This window comes from Ranitomeya variabilis, chromosome 6 (genome assembly GCF_051348905.1).
Source record: "Ranitomeya variabilis isolate aRanVar5 chromosome 6, aRanVar5.hap1, whole genome shotgun sequence".
Taxonomy (NCBI): domain Eukaryota; kingdom Metazoa; phylum Chordata; class Amphibia; order Anura; family Dendrobatidae; genus Ranitomeya; species Ranitomeya variabilis.
The window spans coordinates 326,848,046-326,860,563 of NC_135237.1; the positions used below are offsets into that span (position 1 = coordinate 326,848,046).

The following is a 12,518-nucleotide window of genomic DNA, read 5'->3' on the forward strand; positions in this document are numbered from 1 at the left end:
TTTAAAACTGTTCTACTATTAAACCCGTAATGTGAATATTGTATATAAGTAAAACACACAAAAATACACTCTTTTCATTATACTAACATAAGAAATGAAATAAACCTTGATCATAAAGTCATTGTATAAAAAAAAATTGGTATCACTAAAAAAGTCAACTCATTTAATAAAAAAAGAACTAGCCCTTGTAATGACCAGGCTGAACTTTCCCTGCTATCCACCCCCACGCGGTGTCCGCAGCCGAAGGAATTGTGACACACAGCGGTCTCGGGGATAACCGTTGCTTTTACTTCAGTAGGAATGGGAATTATAACTTGGAATAAATAAGGAACAGTCTCTCATGGATAGTCCATGGCAATTACAGTTCACACTTAGATGCTGAGGTGTGATTGGGGTCTGGAGCTTTAAAGGTAACCTGTCACCCCCCCCAGGCGTTTTTAACTAAAAGAGCCACCTTGTGCAGCATTAATGCTGCATTCTGACAAGGTGGCTCTTTTAGTTCTGGGTGCTGTAACTGCCGAAATAATCAGTTTTGTTATTTGTCCAAAATACCTTGTCTTCAGTCAAGGAGGCAGGCCTTTCCCCCCCTGCTTTAGACGCCACACAGCCGTCACTCACATCTTCTTGGCGCCGGCTCCTCACCGCTTTTTTGAAATAATGCGGCGCCTGCGCTCTTTTCTCCTGCCTTGGGCAGGCGCAGTTAGCGCTGGCCGTCTGTCCTCTGTGCGTACGTACGCCCTGCCTGTGAATCCCAGCCCAGCAGTGTCTTATGATTTATTCATACTACGGGGCTGGGATTCCTGGGCATGCGCATTGCGTGTCTAAGCCTCTCACCCTCTCCTACCGCCTGCTACACACACACACACACACACACACACACACACACACACACACACACACACACCAGCTGTGAGGATTTGGCAAGGTTCCAGGCGATTGCACGGAGGAGGGATCACCTTAGGATGCACAAGCTGTAGCAGGCGGTGGGAGAGAGTGAGAGGCTTAGACACGCAATGCGCATGCCCAGGAATCCCAGCCCCATAGTATGAATAAATCATAAGACACTGCGGGGCTGGGATTCACAGGCAGGGCATACGTATGCACAGAGGACAGACGGCCAGCGCTCACTGCGCGTGCTCAAGGCAGGAGAAAAGAGCGCAGGCGCCGTGTCATTTCAAAACAGCGGTGAGGAGGCGGCACCCGGCGCCAAGAAGATGTGAGTGACGGCTGTATGGCGTCTAAAGCAGGGGGGAAACGCCTGCCTCCTTGACTGAAGACAAGGTATTTTGGACAAATTATAAAACTGATTATTTCGGCAGTTACAGCACCCAGAACTAAAAGAGCCACCTTGTCAGAATGCAGCATTACTGCTGCACAAGGTGGCTCTTTTAGTTAGTTAAAAACGTCTGGGGGGGGTGACAGGTTCCCTTTAAGAGCACTGGACAGTGACTTTTGATAGCTTACAGAAGGAGGTAGATTCAGCAATTAGAGGTTACTGACCTGTACTTGGGGTTGACTCCACAGTGTGTCACGGCACGTGCACAAGTACTTATAGGTGAATGTAAAAACTGAGGTGATTCCAGTCAGAAAGACTTTAGAATGATGTATGTACAGGTTAGAGAGGAAACCCAGGCTCTTAGGCCTGCAGGAGATCTTGTAGTGAAAACGGCCTCCACATGTGTTCTGCGCTCCCTGAGGGCATCCCTCAGACTGAAGAACATTCTAGACTTGCCTGGAAAACAGATGGTTTCACTAAAAAAGTCAATTTGTTTCATAAAAAAAAAACTAACCCTCATAAATGGTCTGTCTGCAAAAACCACAAAATTCTAGCTATCAGAATATGGCGATGTAAAAACTAATTATTTGCTAAATGTAATATCACAGTTATCGCACTGACCTGAAAGAAGGAATTGTCATAACACTTTTACCACACATGGAGTGCCATGAAACAGTAAAAACTACTCTTAAACTGCTGTTTTGTGTTCACTCTGCCACTCCAAAAATAAAATTGAGAAAAATTTTTTTATTGTCCTAATTATACCAATAAAAACTTTGATACATCCTGCAAAAGAAAAAGCCCTCATGCACAGTTTCCAGTGGAAAGATAAAGTTATAGCTCTCAGAACATGAGGATGCAAAAACAAATGCATGTTTGTAAAAGTAGCAATATATGTAATACTACATAACCCTGGCCTTGCTTATAAGGCTGCCGTCACACTAGCAGTATTTGGTCAGTATTTTACCTCAGTATTTGTAAGCCAAAACCAGGAGTGGGTGATAAATGTAGAAGTGGTGCATATGTTTCTGTTATACTTTTCCTCTAATTGTTCCACTCCTGGTTTTGGCTTACAAATACTGATGTAAAATACTGACCAAATACTGCTAGTGTGACGGCAGCCTAATGCTTCTGACCTGCAGAATTGTCATGTGGTTAGTTTTACAGCACAGTAAATAGCATAAAAAATAAAGACAATTCCTCCCAAAAATTTATAGAAAAAGTGATTATATAATATTACGTATCCCCAAATGGAACCTGGAAAAACGTCAACTCATCCCACAAAAACATGTCTATGCAAAAATGTAGGTTTTCAACGTTATTATTAGTTCAAAGACGCTGAATAAAGTCCAGTAACATGCATACTCCCAATGCAAAATGGACCCCTCTTTTGAGCCCTGCATTTCCAAACCACAGTTAACATACAATGGGGAAAATAAGTACTGTATTTGATATACTGCCGATATTTCAAGTTTTCCCACCTACAAAGAATGGAAAGATCTGTAATTTTTATCGCACGTACACTTCAACTGCGAGAAACAGAAACTAAAAATAAAAACCAGAAAATCACATTGTATGATTTTTACATAATTAATTTACATTTTATTGCATAAAATAAGTATTTGGTACTATAGAAAAATAGAAATTAATATTTGGTACGGAAACCTTTGTTTGCAAATAAGGAGGTCAGATGTTTCCTGTATTTCTTCACCAAGTTTGTACACACTGTAGAAGAGATTTGGGCCAACATACAAATCTTCTCCAGATCTTTCAGGTTTCGGGGCTGTCACTGGGCAGCACTGAGTTTCAGCTCCCTCCAAGTATGTTCTATTGGGTTCAGGTCTGGAGACTGGCTAGGCTACTCCAAGACCTTGAAATGCTTCTTACGGAGCCACTCATTAGTTGCCCTGGCTGTGTGTTTTGAAAGGTCATTGTCATGCTGAAAGACCCAGCCATGACCCATCTTCAATTCTCTTACTGAGGGAAGGAGGTTATTGGCAAAAATTTCACAATACATGACCCCATCCATCCTCTCTTCAATACGATGCAGTCGTCCTGTCCCTTTTGCAGAAAAGCACCACCAAAGTATGAAGTTTTCTACACCATGCTTCTTTGGTTGGGATGATATTTTTGGGGCTGTACTCATAATTCTTCCTCCAAACACGGCGACTGGAGTTGATACCAAACAGTTATTTTTTGGTCTCATGTGACCACATGACCTTCTTCCATGCCTCCTCTGGATCGTCCAGATGGTCATTGGCGAGCTTCAAACGATCCTGGACATGTGCTAGCAGGCGCAGGGGGACCTTGCGTGTCCTGCAGGACTTTAATCCATGACAGTGTAGTATATTACGGTAATGTTTGAGACTCTGGTCCCAGCTCTCTTCAGGTCATTGCCTTTCGTAGAATCTTCCTTACCTCACGAGACTAGATCTTGCATTGAGCCCCGGATCGAGGACGATTGACAGTCATCTTGTGTTTCTTCCGTGTTTTAATTGTGCCCACAGTTGTTGCCTTCGTATATATAAGCATATATATTGCCTTGAAAAAGCATCCCTACCCCGTGAACTTTTCCACATTTTTTAAACTTAAATGTATTTTATTTGGATTTTGTGATATGCCAATATTTGTGATGTATAAAGGAAATGATTTAAAAATATAAATCTGAAAATTGTGACATGCTTTTGTATACCGCTCCCTGTAGTCCAATAACCCTTAATAAAATACTCAGTGACCAATTGCTTCCAGAAGTAAGATTAGTCACTGGGGTCCACCTGTTTGTCCTTTTACCTCAGTATAAATACAGCTGTTTTGTTAAGCCCTCATAGGTTTGTTTGGTTTTCATGATGCAGTTTGATCCCTTTATGTTCTCAAACAATACGCCAGACCGGGAAAGGTCAGAGAGGCCTGGCGCCTGCGCACTGCAGTACTTTGCCCGGCCCTCAACAGGGCAGATAAAGTACGCCTGCACAGGAGCCGCGACAGGAAGACAAGAAGAGGACGTCATCGTATGAAGATGAGAGGCGCCGGACCCGAACCGCGATGCCCATCGGACCCGAACCGAACTGGGACCATCCCTGGGTGAGTATAATATAAATGAAGAAAATGTCCAGCTCCACCGAATCCATGAAAAAAAGTTTTCTTTTTTCTTTTATTCACAAACTTAAACATGGAGGATACAAACTTCAGCCCAAACTATATGGGTAAGAATCTCAACGCGTTTCTGGAGACTAAGCTCCCTGAATCATGACATTCGTAATGACCCATGTATTCCACTTAAATAACCCTAGACTGGAGAACACACCGGTAGGATAAGTGATTGGTGTTAGTTTAAGAAGTGGGCGTGAAATAAACAGGTGTAAAAGGTTACATAACATGATAATCTATTTGAACAACATACATTTGTAAGACATTAGACAACAAGACAAAAATATTACAGATGATTATACCAATTAAAAAGATTTACACAATGAGATCTATAAAAAATAAAATATACATGGATAAAAAATTCTAACTGAACAAGAATTCCAAAAAAGTGAATAATTATGCCTACAGTTATTGATGACTATTTACATTAGACATTTTAGGAGCAAATATTAACTAGAAAGATTGTTAAAAAAAAGACCTATAACAATAGGCAAAAGCAAAATGTCCATAGATAATTATAATCGCAGGCAGGAGACGTAGCAGAGTATAATCTAACCTGTTTTTCTCATCTTTCAGGTTACATCTGGGGCTTATCTACAGCATTACAGAATGGTGTAGATAAGCCCCTGATGCCGGTGGCCTTAGCTTATAGGCGGATTTTAGGGAGACAGATTCCCTTTAAGTTTGTGGGTGTAATGTGAAAAAATGAGGAAAGGTTCATGGGGGTACGAATACCTTTTCAAATCGCGGTAAATACATAGTTTATACCGTTAGTTTATACTTAGTTTATAAGTATATATGTACTTAGTTTATTAGTTCATTAGCATGTATGTGCTTAGTGTACACAGCCAGTTTATACTTGGTTTATTAGAATATATGTGCTTAGTTTATACCATCAATTTATACTTGAAAAAAAAAAAAAGGAAGTAAATCTCCACCGTGAAACTTGGATAAAAGTTCAATTTATTTAGACAATCCATTAAAATCCTGGTTTTCATAGTGGTAATGCGTTTCGACCTCAATGTTGTGGGCATTGACAAAGTCTTTAAACCGAGTCGAGGTGGGGATTTCAGACGTAAGGTCTTGAACCGTGAATCCTTCTGGATTTTTAAACTGCAGACTAGAACCCCGTTGGGTCTGAATAAACGGCAAGATTTGATTTTACAATACGATTAAAACAATGTTTGGTTGGGTTTTTTTTCCCTCTCTCTCTTGTTCTCCTCTGCATAACCTGGCTAATACATATTTCTCAATTGTTATTTTTGATCTGGATCTATGCATACAGTGTCTTAATGCTGTCACTGCATTTTTCTATGAATCGTTGTATGTCAATTGTGTTTGTACCAATGTTGGGACTTTTAGCTAGTGCACCAGTGTTTTTTTTTTGTTTGTTTTTTTTTTTTTGTTTTTTTTTGCTTGATTCCAATTGCTGCATCTGTTGTGTGTTTAATTTCCTCTATATATGTTTTGTTGCTCTGACCATATACCATACCATGATTAACCCCTTTACCCCCAAGGGTGGTTTGCACATTAATGACCAGGCCAATTTTTACAATTCTGACCACTGTCCCGTTATGAGTTTATAACTCTGGAACGCTTCTACGGATCTTGGCGATTCTGACAATGTGTTCTCGTGACATATTGTACTTCATGATAGTGGTAAAATTTCTTCGATATAACTTGCGTTTATTTGTGAAAAAAAACGGAAATTTGGCGAAAATTTTGAAAATTTCGCAGTTTTCCAACTTTGAATTTTTATGCCCTTAAATCACAGAGATATGTCACACAAAATACTTAACAGGTAACATTTCCCACATGTCTACTTTACAGCAGCACAATTTAGGAACAAAATTTTTTTGTTTGTTAGGGAGTTATAAGGGTTAAAAGTTGACCAGCAATTTCTCATTTTTACAACACCATTTTTTTTAGGGACCACATCTCATTTGAAGTCATTTTGAGGGGTCTATATGATAGAAAATACCCAAGTGTGACACCATTCTAAAAACTGCACCCCTCAAGGTGCTCAAAACCACATTCAAGAAATTTATTAACCCTTCAGGTGTTTCACAGGAATTTTTGGAATGTTTAAATAAAAATTAACATTTACATTTTTTTTACACAAAATGTATTTCAGCTCCAATTTGTTTTATTTTACCAAGGGTAACAGGAGAAAATGGACCCCAAAAGTTGTTGTACAATTTGTCCTGAGTACGCCGATACCCCATATGTGGGGATAAACGACTGTTTGGGCGCATGGCAGAGCTCGGAAGGGAAGGAGCACCATTTGACTTTTCAATGCAAAATTGACTGGAATTGAGATGGAACGCCATGTTGCGTTTGGAGAGCCCCTGATGTGCCTAAACATTGAAACCCCCCACAAGTGACACCATTTTGGAAAGTAGACCCCCTAATGAACTTATCTAGATGTGTTTTGAGAGCTTTGATCCCTCAAGTGTTTCACTACAGGTTATAACGCAGAGCCGTGAAAATAAAAATTCTTTTTTTTTTCCACAAAAATGATTTTTTAGCCCCCAGTTTTGTATTTTCCCAAGGGTAACAGGAGAAATTGGACCCCAAAAGTTGTTGTCCCATTTGTCCTGAGTATGCTGATACCCCATATGTGGGAGGGAACCACTGTTTGGGCGCATGGCAGAGCTCGGAAGGGAAGGAGCGCCATTTGGAATGCAGACTTAGATGGATTGGTCTGCAGGCATCACGTTGCATTTGCAGAGCCCCTGATGTACCCAAACAGTAGAAACCCCCCACAAGTGACCCCATATTGGAAACTAGACCTCCCAAGGAACTTATCTAGATGTGTTGTGAGAACTTTGAACCCCCAGGTGTTTCACTAGTGTTTACAACGCAGAGCCGTGAAAATAAAAAATCATTTTTTTCCCACAAAAATGATTTTTAGCCCCCCAAATTTATATTTTCCCAAGGGTAACAAGAGAACTTGGACCCCAGAAGTTGTTGTCCAATTTGTCCCGAGTACGCTGATCCTCCCATATGTTGGGGTAAACCCCTGTTTGGGCGCACGGTAAAGCTCGGAAGGGAAGGAGCACTGTTTTACTTTTTCAATGCAGAATTGGCTGGAATTGAGATCGGACGCCATGTCGCGTTTGGAGAGCCCCTGATGTGCCTAAACAGTGGAAACTCCCCAATTCTAACTGAAACCCTAATCCAAACACACCCCTAACCCTAATCCCAACGGTAACCCTAACCACACCCCTAACCCCGACACACCCCTAACTCTAATCCCAACCCTAATCCCAACCGTAAATGTAATCCAAACTCTAATCCTAACTTTAGCCCCAACCCTAACCCTAACTTTAGCCCCAACCCTAACCCTAACTTTAGCTCTAACCCTAGCCCCAACCCTAACGCCAACCCTAGCCCTAACCCTAGCCGTAACCCTAGCCCTAACCCTAATGGGAAAATGGAAATAAATACATTTTTTTAATTTTATTATTTTTCCCTAACTAAGGGGGTGATGAAGGGGGGTTTGATTTACTTTTATAGCATTTTTTATAGCGGATTTTTATGATTGGCAGCCGTTACACACTAAAAGACGCTTTTTATAGCAAAAAAGTTTTTGCGTCTCCACATTTTGAGACCTGAGGTCTTGGTTTTTGCGGGACGAGTTGACGTTTTTATTGGTAACATTTTCGGACACGTGACAGTTTTTGATCGCTTTTTATTCCGATTTTTGTGAGGCAGAATGACCAAAAACCAGCTATTCATGAATTTCTTTTGGGGGAGGCATTTATACCATTCCACGTTTGGTAAAATTGATAAAGCAGTTTTATTCTTCGGGTCAGTACGATTACAGCGATACCTCATTTATATCATTTTTTATGTTTTGGCGCTTTTATACGATAAAAACTATTTTATAGAATAAATAATTATTTTGGCATCGCTTTATTCTGAGGACTATAACTTTTTTATTTTTTCTTTGATAACGCTGTATGGCGGCTCGTTTTTTGCGGGACAAGATGACGTTTTCAGCGGTACCATGGTTATTTATATCCGTCTTTTTGACGTCTTTTTGTGTTATTCCACTTTTTGTTCGGTGGTATGATAATAAAGCGTTGTTTTTTGCCTCGTTTTTTTTTTTCCTACGGTGTTCACTGAAGGGGTTAACTAGTGATATAGTTTTATAGGTGGGGTCGTTATGGACACGGCAATACTAAATATGTGTACTTTTATTGTTTTGTTTTTGTATTTAGATAAAGAAATATATTTATGGGAATAATATATATATTTTTTTTCTTTATTTAGGATTTTTTTTTTTTTTTTTTTTTACACATGTGGAAAAATTTTTTTTTTACTTTGTCCTGGGGGGGACATCACAGATCGGTGATCTGACAGTTTGCAGAGCACTCTGTCAGATCACCGATCTGACTTACAGCACTGCAGGCTTACCAAGCGCCTGCTCTGAGCAGGCACTCGGTAAGCCACCTCCCTCCCTGCAGGACCCGGATGCCGCGGCCATCTTGGATCCGGGCACCTGCAGCGAGGAGGAGGTAAGAGACCCTCACAGCAACGCGATCACATCGCGTTGCTCCGGGGGTCTCAGGGAAGTACTCAGGGAGCCCCCTCCCTGCGCGATGCTTCCCTGTACCGCCGGCACACCGCAATCATGTTTGATCGCGGTGTGCCGGGGGTTAATGTGCCGGGGGCGGTCCGTGACTGCTCCTGGCACATAGTGCCGGATGTCAGCTGTGATAATCAGCTGACACCCGGCCGCGATCGGCCGCGCTCCCCCGTGAGCGCCGCCGATCGCACTGGACGTACTATCCCGTCGGTGGTCATACGGGCCCGCCCCACCTCGACGGGATAGTACGTCCAATGTCAGAAAGGGGTTAAGACCTTTACAGGTCGAAACGCTTTGGTCGTATCATGTACCCCATCATTTGCTGTACCACTATGAAACAAGGATTTTAATGGATTTGTCTAAATAAATTGAACTTTTATCCAAGTTTCATGCTGGAGATTTACTTCCTTTTTTTTTTCCTGTTGTGGACAACGCCTCTGATCCAGGCACCTCCTTGCGTGAATTTCATTCTGAGTCAATCAAGACTTTTGTTCCTGAGCAAACTTGCACACAAGGACTTCTGCTTCAAACTGGAGAGAGAGAGAGAGATTTCTCCCTGACTTGAAAATCTTTCCGGGCATGCTCAGAATGAAAAAACGGGATACGTCGCTGGATTCCTGTGTTTGACTTTCAGCAACGGATCCTATGTCCATAGGCTTCCATTATAGCCAACGACGCACAGCGCAGGACCCGTCGCTCAGCAATTTTTCGATGTGCAGAAAAAACGTTCCTCTGAATGTTTTCTCCGCACGACGGACCGCTATTTACCGATGGATCCAGTGCATGACGGATGAAACGGATGGCTATCCTTCACAATCCGTCACTAATACAAGTCTATGGGAAATAAAAGGATCCTGCAGAAAAATTAGCAGGATCCTGTTTCTTCAAAAATCGACAGATTTCGACGGGAGCTAAAAGACGGAAGTGTGGAAGAGGCCTTAGACTTCTTTCACATTTCCGTCTTCCTCCACAAGTCGAAATACGTTGGTTTGTGAAAAAACAGGATCCTGCAAATTTGTATGCAGGTTCCTGTTTTTTTCCCATTGACTTGTATTAGCGACGTATGGGCACACGTTATGTCAGTCGTGCACTGGATCTTGTGCATTTTGGCGAACCGTCGTCTGCTAAAAACATTCAAGGGAATGTTTTTCTGTACGTTGCATCCTGTGTTTCCTACTGCGCATGCCCGGCAGGAAATCTCTCTCTCCTCCCCAGGATTTTAGACTTTAGCATTCCGTACAGCGGACCGTTGAAACACTGCATCTGCTGCCACTATTTCCCAAACGTCCGTCGGTACGTCGCGCCGACTCTTTGTGACGACCGACTACCGACGGAAATGTGAAAGAAGCCTTAGTTGATAAGCCTACATGTGCTTAGTTTGCATTTAGTTTATGAGCACACATGTGCTTAGTTTGTACTTAGTTGATAAGCATACATGTGCTTAGTTTGCACTTAGTTTATAAACATACATGTGCTTAGTTTGCATTTAGTTTATGAGCACACGTGCTTAGTTTATACCATCTGTTTATACTTATTTTATGAGCATAAATGTGCTTAGTTTGCACTTAGTTTATAAGTATATATGTGCTTAGTTTATAAGCATATACAGTATGTGCTTAGTTTATACTTATTTGATAAGCATACATGTGCTTAGTTTATACTTATTTGATAAGCATACATGTGTTTAGTTTACAATGCTATGTATTTAAGAATTTTCTTTCTTCCTGTAGATGAACCACTATCTCTACACAGCTCTGTGGGTTTTCAACAAGGACAAGTTGATGAGAATTCTTTTAGAGCTTATAGTAATGAGCCAGTAGAATGTGAGGAAGAAAGATTTGATGGTTTTTTGGAGAGAAAGCTGGAAGATGAAATGAATTACCATCAGACAGGAAGTCGCATTGACAATTCGACAAACCTTTCTAATCCTCCTTTGAGTGACTTAAGAAGCAGGAAAGTGTTCAATGAAGCATGTGAAAGAAATTCTGCTCCAGTTGGTTCTTACCATCCTTACCCTGTAAACATGCCATTTGGCGTCAACAATGAACCATCAGCTCCATCCTACACCCATAATAATGTAATACAGAGTCCAAATCTTTGTCAAACAGATAGCAGACCTGTCGATTACCATCACTCATACGAACCACCTTCAAGTATATATTACCCTGTACCTCATCCTGGGACGTGGAATACGCCCCATTCAGCTCCACAAAACAGTCAAAATTTGTATACATCTACCGCTTCTGTTCCAGTTGACTCTACCAAGCTGCCAGTTACAGAATCAGAAAGACTAAATTTCTACGCTGTGCCTTTAAACCCAACCTCTTTAAACCATACTGCTATGGGCCATGCAATGGGTAAGTCTTGAGTTCTTTTCCTAGTTGTGGACATGGGCTTTCTGATCTACAGTTTATGCAGGTTAGAAGAAAAGCTTAAAAGAAATCTGTCAACATGTTTTTATTTCCCCATCTCAGAGCAGCATGTTGTAGGGGCAGAGGCCCTGATTACAGCGATGCATCATTTACTTTACTGATTGCTGCAGTTTTGAATAAAAAACTGTATTATCTGATGCAGATTTAGCAGTTCTCTGAGTACTGAGCTCTCTATCACCCCATCCACAATAATGATTGGCAGCTCACTCTGTACACTGCATAGGGAGAAGGCTACCAATCATTGGTGGGACGTGGTTGGACTACCTTGCAGCTGGCAATATTCCTCTAGTAATAATGACAATATCTGTAAAGTGCTATGGATTATGATTGTGCTATATAAGTAAGCATAATAAATAAATAATCTCTGATAAAACAGTGATCTTACACTAAGCAGACCAGTAAGTGATATATGGCTGGAATCAGGGTCTCTGCATCTACAATATGCTGCTCTAAGATTAGGTAGAAAAAAACCTGATGACAGATTCCTTTTAAAGCGACCGTCATCATATATGGTACAAGTAAATACCTATAGGCCGTGTCAGGCCTATAGGCAGAGGTACCTAGGGGCCAATCTGTAGCTACATGCAATCATTACATGTTGGTTTTGTGGTATGATGCAGAAGTTCAACATTGTTTTCCTTTAAAAGCAGCCTCCACACCAGTCATTACCAATTAGCAGTAACTAGTATCAACTTGGTTACTCTAAATTGTAAAATATTACTAATAGTACCGCTATAAGGTTACCATATAGAAGTCAGATACCAGTTCTACACCAGCATAGAACTGGTGAAAGGCAGTCACAAGCCAAATACATAACAATTATATACAGCGATTCACAAATGACTTCTTGAGCACTTTCCATTTATTTTCCATCCAGCCCAGACCACCATTCTTAATAACATCTGCGGCCACGTATTTATGGAGCCATTTTCGGCTTCCTTAGCAAAACAACACTCCGCTCTATTGTTTTACCCTTCAATTTTGCAGCTACAGTAGGGAAAATAAGTATTTGATACACTGTTGATTTTGGTATGATTTTTACATAATTAATTTGCATTTTATTGCATGA

General features: G+C 41.0%; 1 protein-coding gene across 3 annotated transcripts in view; it reads left to right on the forward strand.

The window, feature by feature from the left end:
* RIPK1 (receptor interacting serine/threonine kinase 1) overlaps positions 1-12,518 on the forward strand; it is an 86,411-nt gene that overhangs the window by 57,043 nt on the left and 16,850 nt on the right. For all 3 annotated transcript variants that reach the window (XM_077269788.1, XM_077269787.1, XM_077269791.1), the window contains one exon: positions 10,748-11,374. In XM_077269788.1, the coding sequence (XP_077125903.1) occupies positions 10,748-11,374 (627 nt within the window). The remainder of the gene's footprint in view (positions 1-10,747; positions 11,375-12,518) is intronic.